This window comes from Amaranthus tricolor, chromosome 5 (genome assembly GCF_026212465.1).
Source record: "Amaranthus tricolor cultivar Red isolate AtriRed21 chromosome 5, ASM2621246v1, whole genome shotgun sequence".
Lineage (NCBI taxonomy): Eukaryota > Viridiplantae > Streptophyta > Magnoliopsida > Caryophyllales > Amaranthaceae > Amaranthus > Amaranthus tricolor.
The window spans coordinates 31,079,996-31,104,578 of NC_080051.1; the positions used below are offsets into that span (position 1 = coordinate 31,079,996).

Sequence of the window (24,583 nt, forward strand, 5' to 3'; positions counted from 1 at the left end):
ATCATCTTCCAAATTTGCAAGACCTATTTTAATATTACTTGTTTCCTGTTCACTTGTCGAAAAGTTAGATTCATCGAAAATTATATGAACGGATTCTTCCACACTCATTGTTCTTTTGTTATAAACTCTGTATGCCTTACTATGTGATGAGTAACCGAGGAATACTGCTTCATCACTTCTTTCATCAAACTTACCTATGTTTCTTTTACCATTCACATGAACAAAACATTTGCATCCAAACACACGAAAATAGGAAATATTTGGTTTAACACCTTTAAGCAATTCATAAGGTGTCTTAGAAGTGATTGGTCTTATCAATACTCTATTTAAAATATAACATGCAGTATTAACAGCCTCGGCCCAAAAATTTCTAGGTAAACCACTAGCAATTAACATAGTTCTAGCCATTTCTTCTAAAGTTCTATTTTTCCTTTCTACAACACCATTTTGTTGTGGTGTTCTAGGGGCGGAAAAATTGTGACTTATTCCATGTTCATTGCAATAACTCATAAAGCTTGAATTTTCAAATTCTTTACCATGATCTGACCTTATGTGAACAATTTGATTATTGGTAGATTTTTGTATTTTGTTAGCGAAAGAGACAAACTCATTAAAGGCTTCATCTTTGCTAACTAAAAATAAAGTCCATGTAAATCTACTATAATCATCAATAATAACAAACACATATCTCTTGCCACTACGGCTTTGTATTCTCATAGGTCCACACAAATCCATGTGTAATAATTCAAGCGTTTTTGAGGTGGTCACAACATTCTTTGGTTTAAAAGATGACATTACTTGTTTTCCTTTGGCACAAGGATCACATATTTCATCTTTAAGGAATTTTATAGATGGTAGTCCTCTAACTAGGTCTTTAGATCTTAATGAATTAATCAATGAATAACTAGCATGACCTAGACGCTTATGCCAAAGAAGTGGGTCGTCTTCTATAACACTTAGACACGTTAGACTGTTTCTGGGAACAGTGTCCAGGTCCACTACATAAGTGTTCCCTTTTCTGTTTCCCTCAAGAATGATGTCTCCAGTGTCATTCCTAGAAATAATGCACTTTTCAGAAGTAAAGTTTACAGAGTTACCCTTATCACAAAATTGAGAAATGCTTAGTAAGTTATGTTTCAAATCCTCGACTAAAAATACATTATCGATAGCATGGGAACATGACCTTCCAACTTTTCCTTTGGCTATTATCTCACCCTTCATATTGTCACCGAAGGTTACTGTTCCCCCATCATAGGCTTCAAGTGAGAGAAACTTAGATTTGTCACCCGTCATGTGCTTGGAACACCCACTGTCGAGATACCATGAGCTGTTCCCCCTCACTTGGACCTGAAAAAAATAATTGTTAGTTACAGGAACCCAGACTTTCTTGGGTTCCTAGTCGATTTTGCATGAATCATTTTTCTTAATCTGAATGTTATCGACATAGTTTCTGTTGGAGACAGTGTACTGTTCCCTTTTGGTGCACTGGTCCTTCAGATGACCAGTTCCTCCACAGAAGGAACAGAACCTGTCGCTAGGGAGATCAACGTAAGCCTTTTTCTTCTTGTTATTCTTAAAATATTTTAGGCCTTTTGAATTTTTACTTTTAGCATCTTGAATCCATTTGGGAGTAATTTTGATTTTCCCTTTTTCTCTTGAACTTAATTCAAGCTTGTCATCATTGTTACGGTCGGATTCCTGATTTAATTTTAAATTTTGAAAATCATAGCATAAATCTTTAATAGATGCATCATTCAATTCTTCATTTAAGCCTAATAATTTGTATTGTGATAACTCAATATTAAGAATAACATTTTCCTTTTTAATTCTCTCCATACTTTCCTTTAGGATTATGTTTAGGTCCAACAAACCGAAAAATCTGTTTTGGACATCATATCTAAAGGTGTTTATATAGGAGACATGGTCTTTGCTTACCTTGAGTTCCTTTTCTAATTTGAGACACTTAACATTACAATTTTCAAGTTTAGCTTGTGTCTCCTTTAGCAACTCTATTAATTTATTTTTACTAAATTTGGATGGATGAAAATAAAATGAGTTAGAAATATGTACCTGTTGCGGGTTTGAGAACAATTTCATTGTTGGAGTTAGTAGTGGTTACCTCAAAATCTCCAATTTCGATTACTCTCCAAACTTGATAATTTTCCGCTTTGATAAAGATCTCCATCCTATTTTTCCATTATTTATAGAATTTTCAATCGAACATGGTTGGTCTTTGAGTAGAATACCCTTCTTCCATTCGCTCGTTCATAATTGACATTTTCGGGAACACCAGGATTCTGCCCTCAGGGTTTCCTGATCTACTGGGAACAGGGCTCTGATACCAATTGTAGACTCAATTAGGAACGGGAACAGCAACAAGAGGGGGGGTGAATTGTTGTTGTTACTAGTTTAAGCGTTTTTGCCCTGTTTTTGCGGAATTGAATAAAATAAATAAAGCTTAAACTTAGAGCGAAATAATTAAAAGAGACAAACGATTTTTACGTGGAAACCTTCTAGGCCTAAATAGAAGGAAAAACCACGACCCCTTGGGATTTCTAAATTCTCCACTATGTTTAAGGCAACTCGTTACAATTACATTAAACATCTTACTTCACTCGAAGCGCATCAACTAGGCCAACTCTTCTCTCTTAAATTGCTTCACTCAAAGCAACAAACTTAGCTTCACTAAAAGCTAATTCTCACCACAAGCTTCACTAGAAGCTTTCTCCTTAGCTTTACTCAAAGCTAATCTCTTCTCTAGCTTCATTAAAAGCTATCTAATTTCCCCTTAGACTCACCCGAGTCTAATTACAAATTCTCTCAAAAACCCTTACAAAGGATAAAAATTCTCTAAAAATAAAATCAATGAGTTGCACAAGAAAATATTATAAATTAATTGGCATTTTAAAAACAAAATTTTCTTGTAAAAAATTCTCCCAAAATTACGTATGATTTAATGGCTCATACTAAGGCGAGTTTTGAAGAATAACCGAGTCTCTTATTTATAGAGCTAAAAACCCTAAGAATAAGGAATATTCCAATCCATTATTCCATTATCAAAAGATCATGGGAGTAATGTGGATAATGCAGCCATACGGTTATTTGACTAAGTCAAACCAGACAGAAATAACCGCTGTCTTCTGTTCCCTTCAAGCAGCAGTTTCTTCAATAGCTGTTCCTGTTCCCCAAATTAATGGCTGGAACGTTTTTGCTATTAATAGAAACGGTTAATCTTAGTGGGAATGGTTGCTTGCTAATTTTTAGGAATAAAAACCAGTTAAGAAGATAGCTAAGACCCATTCAACAACCACTAATTCTATTTTTAGTAAATCCAATATTTACTAAAAATAGATCCTAAAATAAAGGATCTAGGAAAATAAGGACGTTAATTCATTTTTTTAAGAAAAACGATTTGCCAATTAATTTTAATAAATTACTACTGCAACAAATTAATTTTATTAAATACATTAACTAAAAATAATAATTAAAATATGATAATCAGAATTTTTAGTCAACGTAGTCAACCTTCAGCTCAGGAACAGTGTGCTGTCTCCAGACTTCAGTTTAGCTAGAACATCCAACTTGGGAACAGTAGATCTGCTGTCTCCATTTTACATCCCAAGCGATATGCTTCTCCTAACCTCTTTTGAAACCTTTTGACATGTACGTTTCCATAAGCTAAATCATAGGTACTATCAACGATCATTATCACGACCGGATATCGACCTGCACAATCTCTAAAAACATGTTCGCTTAAATAAAGTGTAGTCATCATCAAAACTCAAGAGGTCCAACATTAAATAAATAGAAAAAATTTTAAAGTTTAATGTGAATTCACATTCAATCTATCTTTTAAAAGATAATTAGATAAATTGGTTAATAAATTTATATTATCTGCTTGTATTGAATAATTAGGATATACTAGTATAAATTATTTCAGGTCAACAATACATTATAATTATTTTATGCTAATTATATAACTGTCTTGATAATTTTTAATTTAGCACTTTTATTATTAGTTCAAGATAAGTGATGATAGTGGTTTAAACTTTAAACTTAAAAGAAATGGTTAATTGAAATTTATGATTAATAGTTTTTGGTTTTATGTAATTATATAATTTAGCAATATATTAATATATTAAGAAAAAATAATTGTATTAATTAAAGTATTAATAAACAAATTTATAAATACCAAAATGAATTTGAACGTAATTTCAGATTTTAGGGGTCCATAATTTATGTTTTGCTCATGATCATCAAAATATCGGAGATCCCTTAACATGAATTGATTGAGTTTAATTTTCACCACCTAAAAAAATAACTATTTTTCCTTGCCCGTAAGAATTTTCTAATTGTGAGGGCACCTAAAATTTTAAGGAAAAATTATCAAGAATAATCCAAAGTTTTCATGATTTTTCCACAATAATCCCATCTATTAATCAACCATGAATAATCCCAACTTTAGGGGTATTTGCCTAGAGTAAACTTGGGTAACTCGATAACTTGTTATAGTATGTAATTCACCAAAAAAAAAACTAAAAATTAATTTAAAATTGGAGAAAAATTTTGAAATTTTATTCAAAAAATTCTAAATAATAAAAAAATCAAAAATTTTTTTCACATTTTTTTAAAATTTTTTTCGACATTTTATTTTAATTTATCTTTTTTTAAAATAAAATTTGCTATAGCAAGTCATCCGGTTACCGGATTTACTCTAGAAAAATACCTCTTAAGGTTGAGATTATTCATGATTAATCAACATGTGGGATTATTATAGGAAAATTATGAATAAGTTGGATTATTCTAAATAATTTTTCTAAATTTTAACTTAAAAAGTTTAAACGCATGATAACCGCACTTAATAAGTTGGATTATGATAAGCGGTGATTTGATTATTGAGATGTCATTAAGTTATAGTTGACTTCTAGAACCCTGCCCACTTGAAGCTTTTAAAACTTATAGTCAACGTACAAAGTCATTGAATCATCAATCATTATAACCGCACACACACATCTTTGCCGTAACCCACATGCTTAGTTACTTGGATCACTTGTAGACAGCCTTTTCATATCGTATTTCCATTGACTATGTTCAAAAATTCTACGAAGCATTCATTAATCAGTTCCTTTTTGACTATAATATTAAGCTTTTCATATTACTAGTAGGTTCATGCAAAATGCAATATATACTCGTATATAAGACAACGCCTAGTTTAGTACTCCAATAATTAAACTTAATTTTACGAATTTTTATACAAAATCTAATTTTTATACAATGCAACAAGTAGAGGAGCAAGCCAACATTCCACGACCACCAGGAAGAGATGTCGAAGGTGGTGGCGCAGGAGCAATGACGCCGGAGGGAAAGGAAAGGAAGGTGGCCGCCCCCGGAGATTCTATGAAGAAATGGGTGTTTATTTGTAGGTCATGTGCTTTGGTTGCTGCTTTCCTCTCTTTCATTCTTATGGTTTTTGTTAGTGACTTCACTCAAGCTGAGGGGTTCAGGTAATTATTCCATTTTCATGCAAATTTGATCAACATTATTCATGTGATTATGCTCAAGATTTAATAGTAAGAAAAAGTCTCTTACAAGAATTACAAACTATAAAATTGGATTTTGCCTCAATTGGTTTATAGTTAGGAACCTCATTAAGTTTGTGTACACTTTAACTCTCCTTTATGTGTGTTTTTTTTGTCTAAAAGCTCGATAACAAATTTATTATGATGTCAAAGCCTATAACTTCTGATCAATGGAAACAAAAAATAATTTGTCTTCCACAAAAGAATGATGTTCTTGCCTAACTAAAAAAAAGGATTCACCGCATACGAGGGAGAGTGTTGAAAACAACCATATAACCCATATGTGATCCCTAATCTAAAACTTAGAGAGAACGTAACTAATATATAAGTTTGGTGGGCCATTATCCCAATTACTGATTGATTTTAAGATGAAATTTTATCAAATTGTGCAGTTAATTTTTCTCTTATATGGGTGAATCTTGTTATATACGAGGCAAGTTTGATAAAAAATTTATCAAGATAGAGGGTAAAAAAGTAATGGGTCATAAGCTAAAAATAAACATAATGTAAATAACAAGAATAAACTAAAGGAAAATTGACTGAATTTAATCTCAACTATCACCCGTTGGCCAAAAATAATCCCCACTATCGATTATTTTTTGATAATCCCAACTATTATCTATATTTGTTCAAAACATTTACCCCTCCCAGCATACTGGCAGCAGCAGGTAAAACATGTTTGGATTTTTTTTTCCTTTTTTTTTCTCTTAAAAAATAACCCATGTCCTTCATCTATTAATCCCCTCCCTCTTCTTCTTCCCTATTACTTCTCCATTGATGAATCATCAAATGTTCAAATTATAATTCCAAAATAAGGAAAAACATATAACTATCATATAATTATAGTTTAGAAATGATTAATTATGAAATTTTACAAAGTTTATGAATTCAATCAAATTGGAGAAAAATCTAGGGTTCAAAAAATTGAAAATGAAATTGCATTTGTGGGTTCAAAATACTCAATTAAACAATAATTGTTAGGTAATGCAATTCAAACAAAACAAAAAACAAATTTTCTAACAATAATTATTTCAAAATAAAACTTGTAAATCTTTTTTGTTTTTTTTATTTTATAATATCTTGAATTATTTTAAGTGTCCAATACATCAAATAACTCAATTCATTATTTTTATTATCATATAATTTAAAATAATGAGTACTTATATATATAGTTTCAATCCAAACTAATTAAAACCCAATTTTAATTATGCAATTATAATTCACATTTTAACCTCCCCTAATTGAATCAATATCATATGTTGTAGGAATTTGAAGATTTTGAAGGTTTAGTTTCAATTTGGTTTTGTTGAGAAGGTAGGGTTCATCAATAGAGGAGTAATGGGGAAGAAGAAGAGGGAGGGGATTAATAGATGAAGTAGATAAGTTATTTTTTAAGAGAAAAAAAAAATCCAAACCTGTTTTACCTGCTACTGCCGATATGGTTGTACGGGTGAATGCTTTGAACAAATTTAGATAATAGTTGGGATTATTAAAAAATAATCGATAGTGGGGATTATTTTTTGCCAACGGGTGATAGTTAAGATTAATTTCAACCAATTTTCCTAAACTAAAATGACAAATGAGACAATAATTCTCTTTACTATAACTCAATTTCACACTAAGTAAAAAAATATACTCCATACAACATCATTGTAATTTGTATGTATTAAATGTTAATACGTTTGACAAGGGACTTTTCATGTTTGTGTCACGTAGTTATTTGTTCAGCATGGCAGTTCTTACGACAGTTTATATGGCCGTGCAAGTTGGATTTAAAGGCCATGAACTTCGCACCAAAAAGGATGTGATTTCACCAAAGGTTTCAGTTTGGATTGACTACTCTGGAGATCAGGTTCATATTTTCTTGTTTCTACCTGCTACTTGCCCAACTTATTTTTTAAGCTCAAACAACTAATAATAACACACATATTCGGATATTCCAAAAAAAATTATTGATCAACTATATATCTAAAAACTTTTTCATATTCATATAAAACGTTCAGACGATATATAAAAAAGGAAATAAAACTATTTTGCTGATATAGATTAGACTTACATTCAGTTTGGTTAATATTCTTAATAAATAGTGGTGACAGTAATGAGTTTTATTGTTAATTTTGACAATATGTGATATGTTATTTAACGATTAGACTTTTAAAATGGTAATGAATAAGAATATAAAGTTTTGTGACAAAAGAAAAGGTTAGAGTACGACAAGTATAACAATAAGTCTTGTCAAGTAAATCTTCTAGCGAAATTATATTATATTTTTATTTTAATTTTTACTAATTTATATCAGTAACCAAACAGACATGAAATTGATTTTTAAAAGAAATTCAACTTTAATAATTTACTTGTTTTGGTCGGGTAATTTTGCAGTTTCTAGCATACATGTTATTCTCATCAGCATCAGTAGGAGCAACAACGTGCAATTTTATCAGAAGTGCAGGATTAGAAGGTCCTGGGTTTGGCGTAGCAGCTGCATCAGTCAGCATGTCTTTTTTTGCATTCTTCTGTCTCGCATTTACCTCAATTTTCTCTGCTTATCGTCTATTCACAGTATTATCAAACTCTTAAATCATAGCTAAGCTCATATTCAGCTTAATTGTTTGTGAAGACTCTTTTTTTCTGTGTTTGTATTGCCTCTCAATGTCAGCTATTACATGATATATATATATATATATATATATATATATATATATATATATATATATATATATATATATATATATATATATATATATATATATATATATATATATATATATATATATATATATATATATATATATATATATATATATATATATATATATATATATATATCTCAAAAAGTACTATTACATTCTAGAACTAGTAACATAACAAACTACGGGACAGCTGGCATAAAAAGAGTGGAGGAGCAACATTCCGTTGTAACAAACTCTGCACAGCAGCAGAGATGCGAGGGCACCAAGGAAGGGCAGCAGCAGTGGCTCAATAGTTTGTTACTAAATATCATTGATTTTTTTTTTTTCCCTTTTTTTCTTCCATCTTTTTATTTACCTTTCATTCAATCGCAAATTATTTTCTATGTCTGCATGAATTCAATGACGGCCTTAGAAAAACCATCTAGTCAAAAGCTATTTTGAAAATTGAGATAATCATAATGTTGTTTTATTTTCATTTTATACTATAATTGTCAAATTTACCTAGAAATTTATCTACGATTTGTATGTACCTTGTAACATCGATTAATTTTATCTATAAGTGAAACTTTTGAGTGTGAATGTGATGTACGTAGTTTGACTTCTTTGATGGATTGTTGAATTGCACATTTCTGCAGTAAATGGTATTTAACGGAAAATTTAATTTCTAATGTGAATTTATTTTAGCTTGTGTACATGTATAATAATTAATAATTATTATTGAAATGAAAAGAAAAGGAAACACCAAAGATATTCTACCATATTAGTATTCATATGATCGATCTGAATTACTAAAGGGTGATTGCAAAATATTTTAATAGCAATAAATGTTAAGTTGAATTAAATTTATTGTTAATATCAGCAGTCAGCAGTATATAATTGAAAAATATGAATTGCCAATACCTTATATGCTAAAAGGAGATATCATCCTGAAATCCTATAATAAAAATGGGAAAAGAAACTCCAATAACTTATAGAATAGAATGTGCACCATTTTTAATCCATCAATATCAAATAATCCATTCCAACAAAATGAAAATGTTTGACACTTTTTCAAGATTAATGATCAAACTACATTTTTGAGTTTTCTTTAAAAGTAGATTGCCAATATTAAATTTGAATAAATCAAAAAATATAAACCTAACCTTTAATAGGTTTTTTCCATTGTTTTTCTCTAAAGGAAATTTGAGAATCATTTAAATAATCAAGGAAGAAGCCGAAAAAATAAAAGTTATATAAAGGTACATAAATTATAACTTTCTCTGTTTTTTCCGTCCTTGTTATATACTTTCTCTGTTTTTTATAATTGTTACAGTTATTTTATTACAGCAATTAATGTTCATCAATTAATTTAATTTGACATATATGTAAAACATAATCAAGTGAGATCCAGTTTAATTCATCTTAATACACAATTTTATAATATTAAGGTTTTAGATATTTTTATGGTATAAAATTAAAAATATTTAAAATTAAAATTATACATTGAATAGCGTAAAAAACAAAAATGTTAAAACTATTAAAACATGAGAACGTACTAAATAGGCTTGAGTTTTAAGTTTATCACCATTGATAACTATGACAAATACAAAGCTTTAGATGATTATTAATAAAAAAATTTTAAACATTGACAATCAGTTCTTATCTAAATTGAAAAGCTAGGTACTTACTTTATAATACTCCCTATTGTTCACTTTAAATGTTTTATTTAGTTTGGCATATTTATCAATGTACGTTGTCAATCTTAAAAATTTATAATTGTGTTTGAGTAAAAAGTATAAAAGGTTGATATTAATAAAATTTACAATAAGAAAAGCCAAATAAAATCTCACATGACTATATTGCAACTTATAAATTAAGAACAAAGTACATAATAAAAGTGATTAATAAATAGTGTTGAAAAACCAAAATGTACGACTAAAGCCAATATGATGGAGTAACAAAAAAACACCTTGAACTTCCGATCAAAGCTTACTTTATAAAAGACAAGTACGAATTCGGCTAGCGTTTCCCGGCCTACAACATCTACACACCTTTCTGGAGTTTTTAACAATGGCGTCCCCGATTCTAAAAATCGTAATCGACAAGGGTCCTCGCAGTGGTAAAGCCGTGGAATTCAATTTGAGATTAAAGCTTCTCATCGAATGACTTGTGAAAGGCTATAATCTAAGAATCAAAGATTCAGGTATTTCTTCCAAACATCTTGTAGTTGAATTTAGTTCAGACACAGTGAAATAGGTGGTTACTAATCTCGGTTCTTCAAATGGTACTTTTTTGAACCCTAAGAGATAGTGTTTTAAAGAATGGTATTGATTTTAAGGGGGTAGGTCGAGATGGGTGTGAAATTGGGGAGAAATGATGAGATTGTGGAACAAATTGACGGTTTTAGATACCCTAATAGGCGAGATTCAAATGTCACACAAAGCACAACCACCTAAATCATGAAATTTACTACAGAGCCCATCTTTGAACCAAAATCAGCAGTTATTTGGAAAGATCCCATCAGAAATTAGCCAAATTAACCAAAAGAAACCACGTTTCTAAAATGAATTTTGGGGTTACCATTTGATCAAGGTTACCATTAATCAAAATCCAATATCATTTAACCTAGAAAACTTTAAAAAGGGATTCAAGGTTACCATCTGATCAACAAGTACAAGTGCATAAGCATAACCAAAGAAAAAGCACAACTTAGCATTGGAAATTAAGATACAGTCGGACTACAAAATCAATCAATTATTATAAACAAAAGATTAATAATTTTCTTGAGATATCCCTAGAAGGATGCTTTGATTCTTCAGCTATAATCAGGGGACTCTCCTTATTTAAATTACAAAATCAATGTTTGTAATCTGTACAGTATATATAGACTACAATGACCATAAAACCATCTATGTTGGCACCAAAAAAACTAGGTAAAACATTGTGAGTGAGTGATACCTATTAAAGTATATAACATATTAAAGGAATCAATTCAACCAAAAATTTAAGCTGATGGTTGAGCCCCATAGCATATTATATGCTCTAACAATACCGAATACTGATGTACTGTGTGTAAGATTTTGAACAAGGAGTAGCATCTAATTATGTATATGTATTGGAACTTACCTCAAATTTCTTTGTCTTTCACTCCATACTTTACTACCATAACAAACCTCAAATTCAACCACAAAGCGTAAATTATTTTTAGACCTTCCATTTTTTAGGTGTCACACAAATCACAAGACATCTACCATCTTTTTTTCTTTCTTTTCCCTTTTCCTTAACAGATTTATAAATGCCTAAAAAAGGAAACAAAATTAAACCATTCCCTGTCCTATAATTTCTATTTTTTGGCTTTTAGTGCCACCTTGTTACAAGTTAGTTTCCAAGCTGTCATATTAACACAAAAGAACATCAAATCACTCACTCAACACAACAAGCACACACAACCAATCCACTCTGTTTCTTCTTTGTTTTCCTTTTCTTCCACTCCATCCTTCTTTTTAAATTACCCACCAAAAAAACACAATTCTTCTCCTTTTCAACTCAAATAAATCAAGTTTTCTTACAACATTGAAGGAAATAAGATATACCCATTACTCAAAACATGTCAAATTCAGTGGGTTTAGAATTAGAAAAGAAACCATCACCGGAAAATGACATGGAAAGAGGAAATCCGGTAGAAGGAGTAAATCCTGTGACAGAAAGATCAGATTCTGGAATTGGGTCAGTGCTTCAAAAATGGAGAAGACAAGATCTTCTTAGAAAAGGGTCATTAGGTTTAAGAATTTTGGGTTTTATTTTTTCTTTGCTTTCATTCATTATTATGGCAAGTAATAATCATGGTAATGGCAGAAATTTTGGTGATTATGCAGAATACAGGTAATTTCCAGGGGTATTTTATTTTTTAAATTAAATTGGGTCTGTTTTTTTTAAAGAGATTTAATTGTTTGTTCTTTTGGGTGTTTGCAAAAATAGGTACTTATTGGGTATTGCAATATTATCAACAATATATACAGGATTGCAATGTTTTAGACATATTCATCAATTATCTACTGGCAATGAAATTGCAACTCTCAAGAATTCAGCTTTGGTTGATTTTATTGGAGATCAGGTGATTTTTTGAACCAATTCTCTAGAGAAAAATCTGATTTTTCATTTCTAGAGTTCATACTTCATATCATCAAAATACAAATTAAACTTTTAAGACTAAATAAATGTCAATTAATTATGTTTTAATATGTAGGTGGAAAGCTTATATATATCTAACCATATAAGCATAATCTATGTTACTCGAGCTCTTTATTTTGCTTTCATGTATTCGTGTCCGATTTTTGATTCTTGGACATTAGTAGGACACTTAGACACTTCATTTTAGGCATAAAATCGAATATTTAGACGTATTCGGCACTTGGACACGTATCAGTATCTGACATTTGTACCCAAATCCAAATAACATAGAGCATAATTAACTATGATCATAAACTTCAATAAAATTGATACTTCTATCAATCATGAAATTATGTTTCATTTGGTGTAATTAATGTTTCATATTTTTATTTTGAGCTTGTTCTGCGTAGCCCTAAGGCAATGAATATATTTTTTTACAAAGTGAGTATAAATTATGATACTTAAGTCTTACCTATGAAGTGATGATGGAATAGTGTAGTTAGAAGAGCTTGTCAATGTATAGTTAATATTTTCCCAGTTTCAACTTAATGTGATGTATATTTATTAAATTTATTTATTTGATAATGTAGTTAAGAAGAGTATTCTTTGGGAATTATATTTTATTATTATGATAATGAGTTATGACTATAAGTACCATCAACCATGTTTAAGCCAACTTAACATTATTTTCTGTAATTCATTTATAGTACTCCATCCATCCCCAGCATCTCAATGCATTTTGCACCTTTTTAAGCTCATAGGATGCCTATCATTCCTTCTAAAAATTTCATCTGCATACATTTCACAAACAATTCATGCTATTCACACCGCTAATTTAGTTTAAAACTGATTTATCCACTACTCCCTCTGTCTCCTTATATTGCTAATGCTTTCTATTTTAGTATTCTCTTTAAATTGATGTAATTTTTTTTGTGGAAATGTCTCCTCTGCTTTCATTAATTCTCATCGAGATATTTTTTTTTCTTTTTTTATTTCATCCACACAACTTAAATAACCCATTTAATTCTTAAATTTTGTGTTCAATGTCATTGCTGCAATATCAAAGGAACTGAAAGGAATAGTATATATAAAAAGATCTGTATTTAAAAAGGAAAAGACACGTGAGCACAGACACACAAATGAAGAGGAATGCTAAAAAAGTACAGCTATCTTGAGGGTAGAAATTACAAGGTCTTCTGATTAATTTATGGTATATTAAAAAGTGGCGTATCTTAAAAAAAAATTAAAAAATTAAAAAAATGGCGTAATTTCGTAATGTAAAAAGATTGTAATGATCCAACTAACTTTTTGTCTTATGAAAACTATACGGGTATCTTAGCTTGCTATTCATTCCACAACATAATTTCATTATTTAATGTCATTAAGTAGCTCCGCTAAAGTGGGGTTTGGATGTTTGCAATCTTACCCTTGTTGGTGATAACAAAGATATCGTTTTTGATTAAGCTTTGGTAGCACCGAACACCATAAGCAATTTCACATATATTATATATATTATAAGTGCACGTAATCTAATGAGTCATATATTATATAATATATTATAATTCAAAACCAAAGAACTAAACCTCATCGAATTAAGGGACTTGTCATATATTCTAATATTCTATAATGTAATGTGTTACAAAAAGTTCAGACTATTCTGGAGTTGAACTTTCTGTAGTTGTAAAAGAGGTAGAATTGTAGAGTGTAGAACAAGTCTTTTGTTGCATATTTAATTCCATAAACATCTAGAACAATGGATTTGGTTAGGTTCCTTGTGGCTTTTTGGGAGACAAGACTTGAAAACCAGATTCCTATACTTAGAAGCACTATTTAATATTTTACTTGTTATTCTATGATTCTGGATAAGTAGTGGTTGTGAGTCAACTATGGTTGAAGTAGTTAATTAAGCTCTTTTAAATGGAATGATTACTTACTAGTTACTAGTTCAATTCTATTTGGGTTGATTTATCGGTTCATGTAACTGATTACCGACTCTAATCTTTTGGTTTAAGACTGATATTGTTGTTGTTGTTTCCTTCCATTTATAGAAGTGAACCAAATTCTAAGAAAAATGTATAAATGTGCAGGTATTTGCATACTTATTACTGTCATCTGCTTCATCTGCAATCCCTCAGACGAACAGAATGCGAGAGGGAGGAGACAATATTTTCACAGATTCATCAGCAGCCGCGATTAGCATGTCTGTCCTGGCTTTCATTGCACTCGCTTGTTCGTCCATCATTGCTGGCTTTAAGATCTCTACTCAATCGTCCATATAATTTTTCTTTTTCTTTGAATATATATTTATACTTTTTTTATAATGTATAAAGTATTGCATATGGATCATACCTGACCACAAATCCTTGGTCTATCTGTCTATATATGTGATTAAACTCTACAGCGTTTCCAGGTCTTATTTTACCTTGAATACGTACATTTTAGTCTTATATTTCTCTTTTCTTGTGGAAGTAAGAATAGTTGAAAAATAAATATAGAATATATTAATTTTTTCTCTCTGATTTCTTTATTTTGTAATCTCAAATGTCATTATTCTGTCTGATTGCAAAGAACACTCATTTTCTGTATCTCATTATCATTTTTTCCTTTCTCCATTTGGCCTTTATGGAAAATCACAAAAAGTTTTTTATATTTTTTGTTAATTCAAATTGTAACAGAAGCTTTAATATCATTGAACTTATAAGATGTTACATTACATGTCTAAATCTTGAATCGGCCTAAGGAACCTTTCCAAAGCTTAAGGGCCTCTTTAACAAATGAAAAAATGATCTAAATCTGACTATGCTTATTCTGTGAGATTCAAGATCTTTTAGAGTTGAAAAACTTGTATAAATAGATTTTATACATCTAAGAAGTACATAATTCTATACCTATTTGTTAAACCGTATTTTTTTATTTTCGTGATTCTTGAAATTCAGCGAAAAGTTTCAAAAAAAGCGCCATCCATCGGCTCTTCCTTAGTTTCTAATGGATTTCCAAACCCTGAGAACCCAAAGTTATTGTTTTGCAGCATTTGTAGGGAGAAAGGTGCCTGCTGAGCTTCTGGTCTCGAGCTACTTGTATTGTTATTTAAAGCCCGCAGGCCGGTTATCTGGTTAGGTTGGCTGCTAATAGCCGATGGCCTAACTGGGATCGGGGCATTGTTATAGCTGGCACTACCACGAGCTGCAGGAACATCATGGTTGTGCTTCCCCTCGTAGGTCGTGATCACAGCCCTTGTGTCGTGAGATGCCCTTTCAATGTGCTTCCGCACTGGACAACCTGCGCTGGTGCATTTGTAGTAGCTCCTGTAAAATCCATCGATTTCAAACATTAGAGCTTTCTAATAGGAAAACGAAAAGTTGTCCTAGAATCGACTCTCACGAACTTTGTGCTTACCTTGGATTCGGGTTTCCCTTCACTACTTTCTGCCCGTATTTTCTCCACCTATAACCATCATCGAGAATATCAATCTCACTGGTTGTCTGAACAATCACTCTTGGTTCTCTTACTGTTCTGCTCCCATACCCTGACATCACTTCCCCTTCATTCTCTCCTTTCCTGTAACAACAATTCAAAACACGATCAGAACCAATAACAACAATGTCAAAGTCTTAAATTTGTTCACCGATTCATTTTCACATCAAAATTTCATAAAACTTACCATCTTTTAGATTCGGGTTGTTCGTAATCATCCTCCTTTGCTGATTTACTCATCGCGGAAATCTGATTAAACTCATCATCCTCATCAAAAGAAACCGAGGAGGTTTCGGGTGTATTGAAGTTTGAATGATCATTATGTGGCTGAATCGAAGAAGTCTCGGCGCCATCAAAATCGTTATTTGTCCATGACGATCTTCTACCAGGCTGGGGTTTAGGGTGATTATGATTACCCTTGTAAACAATCTCAGTAATATAACCTTCAGGAGATGTTTCAACTTTCTTCTTAGTAGGACAATCTGGGTATGAACATTTATAATAACTCCTTGGATTTTCACTCCCTTTAACTTGTTTTTGCCCATATTTTCTCCAACAATATCCATCTTCTGCTCTTTTTTGTGCTCTATTCATCTGAACTATTGGTTGTTGATGAGTGTTATTTAAGTTTCTCTGCAGATTGTTAGAATCTGTCTGTGTTATTGTGTTCTTTTCTGTTGGAATGATTTGATTAGAAGTAGAAAACTCAGAATTTGAAGTCATTTGTTGTTTGTTAATCATCTCAATCTGTTTCTTGGGTTCACCTGAATTCCATCCTTCCTGCACATGTTTAGTGTCAGACAGAAATGTCAGAGCTGTATTAACATTTTTATTATATTATTATTTAAATATATTTAAAATGACCCATTAAGTCTCTTAATTAATTGAATTATGTTGTGCTTAAGACGATGTTCACTATTAAAGTTCTATCATAAAAATCTTGGGGTATGTAGGAAAATTTTCGTACAAACAAAAGAAGTGAGAAAATATAGTCCGGTAACAGATAATAAGGTTGTCGTAAATTCATACTGCCAAATATCAGCCTTAAACATCATTATCATTTGAAACGGTGTAAACACATTTTTTTTACACGCAACTAACATCAGTTTGATAGATTTTAATAACTTTATTGTGAAATTGTAGATATAATTTGGTGAGAATATAATCTTTAAAGTACTCCCATATATAGTGAAAAATAATCAATTTTTAATAATTTTCTTTTTTAAAAAAAGGGTGCTTCTAGAAGCAAAGGCGGCTGTGAAACTTCATAGAAGCAATATCTTCGCATTTTGTGCATTGATTTGGTCTTGACCAGGCACTGTGTGCTCTGTGCAGCAACTAAAGTCTATCTGGTGGGCATTTAATATTTACATCTTACAACTAGTAGTCTAGTACTATGCTTATTTTTTATCTTATCTGAGTACATATTATCTATTTATTGAGTTTTTATATATTAAAAATATAATTCTAATTATTATTCAACTATAAATATATAATATATTAATATCGTAATAAGTAGAGAACATAGAAGTATCATTTGTTTTAATTTAATTTATTTTTACATTTTGGGATAAATGTTAAGATAGAAAAAGAAAAAGACTTACTATTGAGGTGTTTTGAGCATAGAATGAGAAGTTGTTTTCTCCTCCATTTTTAGCACCAACTTGATTGTTCTCATTTGAGCTTCCCCAATTAAAACTGTCACCACCAAATGCTCCTACAGTTGGAGATGGGAAATTCTGCACAAATATTTCATAATCATTAATTAATCACTAACATATTTCATTTACACAGTGATATTAAACAATGATAATAAATCTTAGTTTAGATTTTTAACAAAATACAAGTTCTCAGATCACCCTTAACCATGTCTTTTTATTTGTAAATTCTCATTGTCAAATTTTGTGAATAAAAATAAATTAAAATAAAACAAACATTATCATAAACCTTCTGACTTACACTAAAATCTCAATTTAATAATTATTTCGTTTTTTATAATGTCTCACAACATATGTTTACAGGAATTACAAAAATATAATTTTTTTAACAATTAATATATTATTTTATTAAATTAATAAATGTCATGGAGAAATAATAAAGCTCATAAACATTAAAAATTATTTAAAAAGTTAATAAGACTCCTTACATGAACAATTGAAACACGTAAAAAAATGACAAATAGAAACTTAAAAAAGGATAGGGGAGTATTATATTATAAATCTATAATGATAAGATAAATAACAACCCAAAAAATGCACTTACATTGAGAATTGGGGAATTAAGGAAGATTGAAGGGCTAAAGGCATTAGGAGTATTCAAGAAATTAGAAGCACAAGAATTATTGTCAACAACAGATAAAGAAGCAGGAGCCATTGACTTAAACTTTGGAACTTCAACCAATTCATCAAACCCATTCCAGATATTAATATTCTTGTTCTGATCATCATCATGATCATCATGATTAATGTTGTTTTGTTTGTGATTATCACTTTCTAATCCATTATTATTATTAGTATTAGCAAAAAAATCAGTGAAAGATGAAGAAGAATTCATGAGGTTTGTAAAGGACAAAGTGTTGTTATTGAAGGAAAGATTAGATTCTAAAGTTGTTAATACAGATGAAGACATTTGTTTGTAAATAAAAGATGGGTTTTTTTTTTATTTTGAAGAGAAAACTGGGATTAAGAAGAAATTAATTAAATGAAAGAAAAAGAATTATGATTTATGATGAGTGTTTGAAGGAAAGGAAAGAAGTTGATAAAAAGAGGTGGGCTTTGTTTGAAATATGGAATATAAGAGGGGAAAATAACTAAGTGGGTTTTGTTGTTTGTGGTGAATGGATGGCTTCAAGAAAATGAAGGTGTTTCTAAGAAGGTAGGGAATTGGAAAATTTTGACTGTGGAAAAGCCGAAAAGGGTATGCAAGGAAATATAATGTTTGGATTTTTAAAGAGAAAGTCAAACCATGTGTTCTTGACTGGACTTGGTCATACTTCTCTATGTGTGGAAAGGAAGGTATGCCTTGTTTGCGCCGGCACCTTAGAAAGTCTCTTGTTTTGCACTTGTCATTCTATGCCACATCACTCAAAAAGTTTACCCCTTTGTATACGTGTATATTTCATATGTCCTAAAATATTTGCTATATTATGGTTGTTAATTATTTATTATTCTAACTTATTTTATATTTGAAAAATTATCTAGAATACTCTGATATTTTTTTGATTTTCTTATAATAATCTCACTTATTGATTAACTGTGAATAATTCAAACTTTAGAAGTATTTGTCTAGAGTAAACCCGATAACAAGATGATTTGCTATAACAAATTTTATTCTTTTAAAAAAAATAAATTAAAATAAAAATATCAAAAAGAAGGTTAAAAACTTTCTTATGATTTTTTATCATTCAAAAATTTTTATAAATTTTTCTCTAATTTTATATTAATTAACAGTTTAATATTTTGGTAAATTACCTATTATAACAGGTTACCCGAGTTTATTCTAGGCAAATACACTTAAAGTTGTGAATATTCATGGTTAATTAATAGGTACGATTATCATAGAAAAATCATAAAAAGATTGAATTATTCTTTATAACTACTGGTTAAATTACCTCCTATATATAAGAAAAATCATACTAAAATAAAACTTAAGTTATTCTAAATATCTTAATTTACAAAAGTTAAAATTATTGTAATACATGGGTGATGAAAAAAACAAGATTCACTAAAAGTGGATAAAAAAAATTACCAAATAATAGAAGAGCGATTAAAGCTAATTACCCACAGAGGAAGAGAATCTCACAAAAGATTAACAGTTATTTTTGTGAGAGCTCAAAAAGAAAAGCCTACATTTTTATTTTCCTTTTTAATTTATATTAAATAGATTATTAATTCATATATAATGTGTCTTTCGGAATGTTCGTCTCTCACGACACTGTGAAAGATTAATTCCCAAACCGTATATTTCAAAACCTAAAAACACTATTCTAGTTTTCGAAAAAATGGAAGGATAAAATTGATTTGCGAATCCTTGATACTCCCTGCTGTCAAAAACAGTAAAAATAATTCCATCAAAAAAGGCAAGCAGCGGAAAATATATCGTGAAATTAAGGATAAAATAATCAACCGAAATAGTGTGCACAAACAGACTAATGAACTGCAAAACAGGATGACCAACATGATTGACAAATACCCAAACAATTACATAACTGTGGTGCTTTCAAATTCATTCCCTATATTCATTATAGAAATTTTTAAGAATCCAACATAAGAAGCGACTGATATTATTTAATGAGACAAAAATGGTAAAAACATTTACTTCTTCTCTATTATAAACATGTTATATTTGATATTTTACGTAATCAAATGTATTATTTTGTCATTTATTAATGAACTATACACATTTAAAAATTATAAAATTGTATATAGTAGTTATGAAAGTATGCGATTAGAAGACTCAAACAAGATTTCATCTGATTACACTTTTTTACACATTAGCCGCAATAAATAAAATAAGCTTGAAAGATGAATAGTGTCAATAACTATTATGCAGCCACTTGCGAGTATTATACAGAACGAAAGAAGTACTAACAAACAAGATCTATTAGAAAAACAGAACTTAAGATTACCTGATTGCATAGCATCGGTGAAATTTGAAGAACAAGAGCGGTTAAATCTTTCAGATTAATACGTATTCCCTATAGTGACAAATGTTTTCACTATTATTCTCTCTGATAATGGAATAAATGGAGAAAAGAAATACTATAACCTAGAAACCGTAATTGCTATATAAAAATATAATAACATTTGACTAGTATTCAGCCCATTATAAAATATAGTCATAAAATTAGTCAGTACACATTTAAGACTCACAATCTATTAATACATTTAAGCCCAAATTCTTCAAATTTAATTAAATACTTTAAATTGACCATAAAAATAGTTTTAATAAATTATAGTGACATATAAAAATTTACATATAAGCCCAATATTAAACTATGGTCAACCACTAATATTTTTCTTACATATAAATATATAATTTCTATGTCAATTTATCTTAGAAATGCGCAATATAGCAATTTATTGAGACAAGCTGGGAATGATAATAACGCACTCTTTGGGTTCTCTAATCCTTCCATCACATTAAGACACAATTTATTAATTTAATCAACCAAAAAATATTCCACAAGCTATTCTTGGCTGGAAAATTTGTATATTGTTCAACATTAACTACAATTACACGTCCGAATCACAACAATGATCATCAATAGAGCTTCAAGGAACTAACTTTAAAAATAAGGGATTAATGTCAAAAAAAATAGTTAGTTATGGTAGATAAGTAATTTTCTCCTTTTTGTTTTTTTAGAAAATTAATTTTTTTCAACAACTCAAATAGTTGATGCAACTCAAAGTCAAATAATTATCTTTTATTAAAAAAAATCAAATAATTACCTACAACGAAGTATAAAATAATATTTTTTAATCTCTATATCATATGCATAGATTTAGTTTACAAGATATATGTACATTTATTAAAACATGATATGTAATATTCTTTAAAATTGACAAATAAATCTTTAGAAAATATATCGTCTAATTTCAACAACTTTACTTATTTTATCGAATGCCTTGTTAATTTTTCTATAAATAGGAAATTTTGAAACTTAATTCTAGCCCGCCAACATTGTGGGTCATGTTGAATTTGGATGTGGATCATATGATCTATCTATCTATATTACTACATAGTCGTTAACGTGTCACAAATCACAATTATACTTACTCTTTTCCCGTTAAAAATTTTAAGGGTACAAAAATACATACTACTTTGCCCTCTTTTTGTTACCTCAAAGAGAAATAGGTGTATTTTTAAAAAAGTGGTAATAAATAAGGATAGAGAATAAATTGTGTGAATGAAATTTAAAAAAAGTTAAAATATATGGATGAGATTAAAAGAAAATAATGAACTATTGTCCAAAAATAAAAATGATGCAAATTAAGTAGAACGGACTTAAATGAAAAATGATACAAATTCAATGGGACAGAGGGAGTATATCTAACAAATTGCATTGGCAAATGGCAAATAATTGGCAAATAAAAGTTTCCAATAATATTAATTAAGCAATATAATATTCATAATAATATAAAAATATATTCTTTAATATATATATATATATATATATATATATATAAATATATATATATATATATATATATATATATATATATATATATATATATATATATATATATATATATATATATATATATATATATATATATATATATATTCAAGTATAATATCAATTTGATTTACTCATCATCATCATCGTACCCAATATGCCGCACAAAGGTAGGGTCTGGGTGAGGGAAGAGAACGAACAATCCATACCCGCACTCCCTTAAAGGGAAGACTAGAGGAAAGTGGTCTATTTTACCCCAAAAAGAAAGAGCCTCGCATAAAAGGAAATGAGTGATGACTGACAATGTTGTCTAAAGATTAAAAACATTGATAAAGGAACTAAAAACAAAAACGCAAATAAATTAAAAAAATAAAAATAAAAATAAAGATAATACCGAGAACAGTATATGAAAAGATGAGTAGGTAAAAATCAAAAACCTAACACAAAAAAAGAGCAAGAAATGAACAACTAGACACTAGGGCAAGAAGGCGACTAAAGAATCTATTAGTAGTCCAAAACATGGATCTGGCGTCTCCACCTATTCCTATCCCTAGTCAGGTCCGCGGAGAGGCACATCTCACTCAAGTCGTTCTTAAATTGATCAACTTACGCCTTCTTTGGTCTTCTTCGACTTCTCTTACTCTCCACTATGATGCTTTCTATCCTTCTAACAAGCGAGTCGGTTGTCTTTCTTTGCACATGTCCATACCATCTTAGTCTATTTCACGCATTTTAGCAAATAGTGAGGCAACGCCTAGTGTCTCTCTAAACTCCTGGTTCTTGATTCTATCCATTATTGTGTTACCACACATCTACCTTAGCATACACATTTCTGCTATTTCCATCTTTTGTTCATGAACCTTCTTAATAGACCACACTCTATCGCATACAACAATGTTGGTCTAATGGCAACTTCGTATATGATGTATAGCATCTCCATCAATCACTCCATTACTCTGAATAACAAATCCTAAATACTTAAACTTATCCGTACTTACAACCTCATTCTCTCCAATAGTCACCACTAGATGATCATGATTTATTCATAAAAAGCTAATAACTAGAAATTAATGATAGAATTAAAATATTCGAGTTAAGGTAGTTAGAAATTTAATTGCTACGTAATTTGTTGCTTAAAATAATTGTTGACCTTATGCTATCAATATCATAAGCTCAATCAAATTTGGTCTTAAGATTTTTTTTAGTGCCATCATAAGCTCAAATTGAATTTGGTCTTAACATTTTTTTAGTGACCATAAACATACTATTAAATGAGTTATAAACAAGCTTATGTCTTTCGAGCCACCATATGGCTAACCAACCATGTCCACCCAATATAACATAATTTGTTTTTGGTGGGATATATTTAGTGACATTTAATTTAAGTGTCACTACTTATCTCTAATAGTATATATATTGAATTTAGTGACACTTATTAAATCCTTTAGCAGCATAATAAAAATAATACTAATATTTTTAGCAACATAGGATCTAGTGACATTTCTCATAAATGCCATTACACTATAGTAACAATTACATATGCTACTAAAGGCCAAATAAAGTGTACTAAATCACTTAATAATGAAACTTAAAATAAAAACCAATAATTATTACATTAAAAATATAATTAATAGTATTTTTTAATGTCACTAATTATAAAAATTAAATTTATTACAGTGACTTCTAGATTCAGAATGCATGTCTATTGTGTTAGACTTTGGGCAATCTCATGGACAATTTAAACCACATAAAAAAAATTGATACTTCATTTATGAGTTATGACTAGAAAAACTGAGTTGATGTTTTCGGTCGTGACTTGTGATATTTTACTAAAGGTGAAAGATTTCATTAGATTCTGTGGTCGTTGGTTGATTGGTTCTATTAGTAATGAGTTATTGATGAGTGATGACTATGACTACTCAAATGGATATTGTTGACTTTTTAGTCTATAGTTGACTTTGAAGTTGACTATCCATTAGTGACTACTAAATCTTTGTAATACTATAAGGAATAAGGTTATGATTTGGAAAAAAAAATATTTATTATAAAAATCTTACACAAAATAATCCTTAATATATATATATATATATATATATATATATATATATATATATATATATATATATATATATATATATATATAACTAATACTAAAAAATATATTGACACTATACATTTTTCTTAAAAATGCATATGGGTTACTTTGTCATAAATTTTATTCCTCTAAAATGTAATGAATCATCATTATTATTATTACTATTATTATATTTTGTATCATTATTATATTATCATTATATAATTACTTATTTAAATGAGTTTACGTAATGTACTCGTAATGAAATTTTTTTTTAAGTGAAAGTCAATTGTTACACTATATATTGCTTTATATAGTACTAACAATATTATTTTTTTTAATATTTACAAATATTTATTTACTTATTATTCACATATATTTTATAAATCCTATCATCCTATCATTGTGTATCACTCGAGTGTCAACCTCGTTTAATACT

At 29.5% G+C, this 24,583-nt stretch overlaps 3 protein-coding genes across 3 annotated transcripts; 2 read left to right on the plus strand and 1 right to left on the minus strand.

Moving 5' to 3' along the window:
- The first annotated feature begins 5,172 nt into the window (after nucleotides 1-5,172).
- LOC130814158 (CASP-like protein 4B1) lies at nucleotides 5,173-8,241 on the plus strand. Its single transcript, XM_057680210.1, has 3 exons — nucleotides 5,173-5,504; nucleotides 7,296-7,431; nucleotides 7,959-8,241. Exons 1-3 carry the CDS (start codon nucleotides 5,275-5,277, stop codon nucleotides 8,154-8,156), a joined length of 564 nt encoding a protein of 187 aa, XP_057536193.1. The 5' UTR covers nucleotides 5,173-5,274; the 3' UTR covers nucleotides 8,157-8,241.
- A 1,831-nt stretch (nucleotides 8,242-10,072) lies between these two features.
- On the plus strand, nucleotides 10,073-14,914 carry LOC130814160 (CASP-like protein 4B1). Its single transcript, XM_057680212.1, has 3 exons — nucleotides 10,073-12,130; nucleotides 12,227-12,362; nucleotides 14,506-14,914. Exons 1-3 carry the CDS (start codon nucleotides 11,856-11,858, stop codon nucleotides 14,695-14,697), a joined length of 603 nt encoding a protein of 200 aa, XP_057536195.1. The 5' UTR covers nucleotides 10,073-11,855; the 3' UTR covers nucleotides 14,698-14,914.
- A 128-nt stretch (nucleotides 14,915-15,042) lies between these two features.
- LOC130814159 (probable WRKY transcription factor 33) lies at nucleotides 15,043-18,795 on the minus strand. The gene is made up of 5 exons (XM_057680211.1): nucleotides 18,155-18,795; nucleotides 17,497-17,631; nucleotides 16,080-16,672; nucleotides 15,815-15,976; nucleotides 15,043-15,723 (listed from the first exon to the last, which is right to left on the minus strand). The coding sequence occupies exons 1-5, from the start codon at nucleotides 18,518-18,520 to the stop codon at nucleotides 15,351-15,353; spliced, it is 1,629 nt and encodes a 542-aa protein (XP_057536194.1). The 5' UTR covers nucleotides 18,521-18,795; the 3' UTR covers nucleotides 15,043-15,350.
- Between the last annotated feature and the right edge of the window lie 5,788 nt (nucleotides 18,796-24,583).

Coding starts and splice junctions, on each gene's coding strand:
- LOC130814159 (XM_057680211.1), bottom strand. CDS start 18,520: ATGTCTTCATCTGTATTAACAACTTTAGAATCTAATCTTTCCTTCAAT. Junction 17,632..18,154: donor TTAATTCCCCAATTCTCAAT/GTAAGTGCATTT, acceptor ATATTTGTGCAG/AATTTCCCATCTCCAACTGT. Junction 16,673..17,496: donor ATGCTCAAAACACCTCAATA/GTAAGTCTTTTT, acceptor AAACATGTGCAG/GAAGGATGGAATTCAGGTGA.
- LOC130814160 (XM_057680212.1), top strand. CDS start 11,856: ATGTCAAATTCAGTGGGTTTAGAATTAGAAAAGAAACCATCACCGGAA. Junction 12,131..12,226: donor GGTGATTATGCAGAATACAG/GTAATTTCCAGG, acceptor TTGCAAAAATAG/GTACTTATTGGGTATTGCAA. Junction 12,363..14,505: donor TTGATTTTATTGGAGATCAG/GTGATTTTTTGA, acceptor ATAAATGTGCAG/GTATTTGCATACTTATTACT.
- LOC130814158 (XM_057680210.1), top strand. CDS start 5,275: ATGCAACAAGTAGAGGAGCAAGCCAACATTCCACGACCACCAGGAAGA. Junction 5,505..7,295: donor ACTCAAGCTGAGGGGTTCAG/GTAATTATTCCA, acceptor TGTGTCACGTAG/TTATTTGTTCAGCATGGCAG. Junction 7,432..7,958: donor TTGACTACTCTGGAGATCAG/GTTCATATTTTC, acceptor GTAATTTTGCAG/TTTCTAGCATACATGTTATT.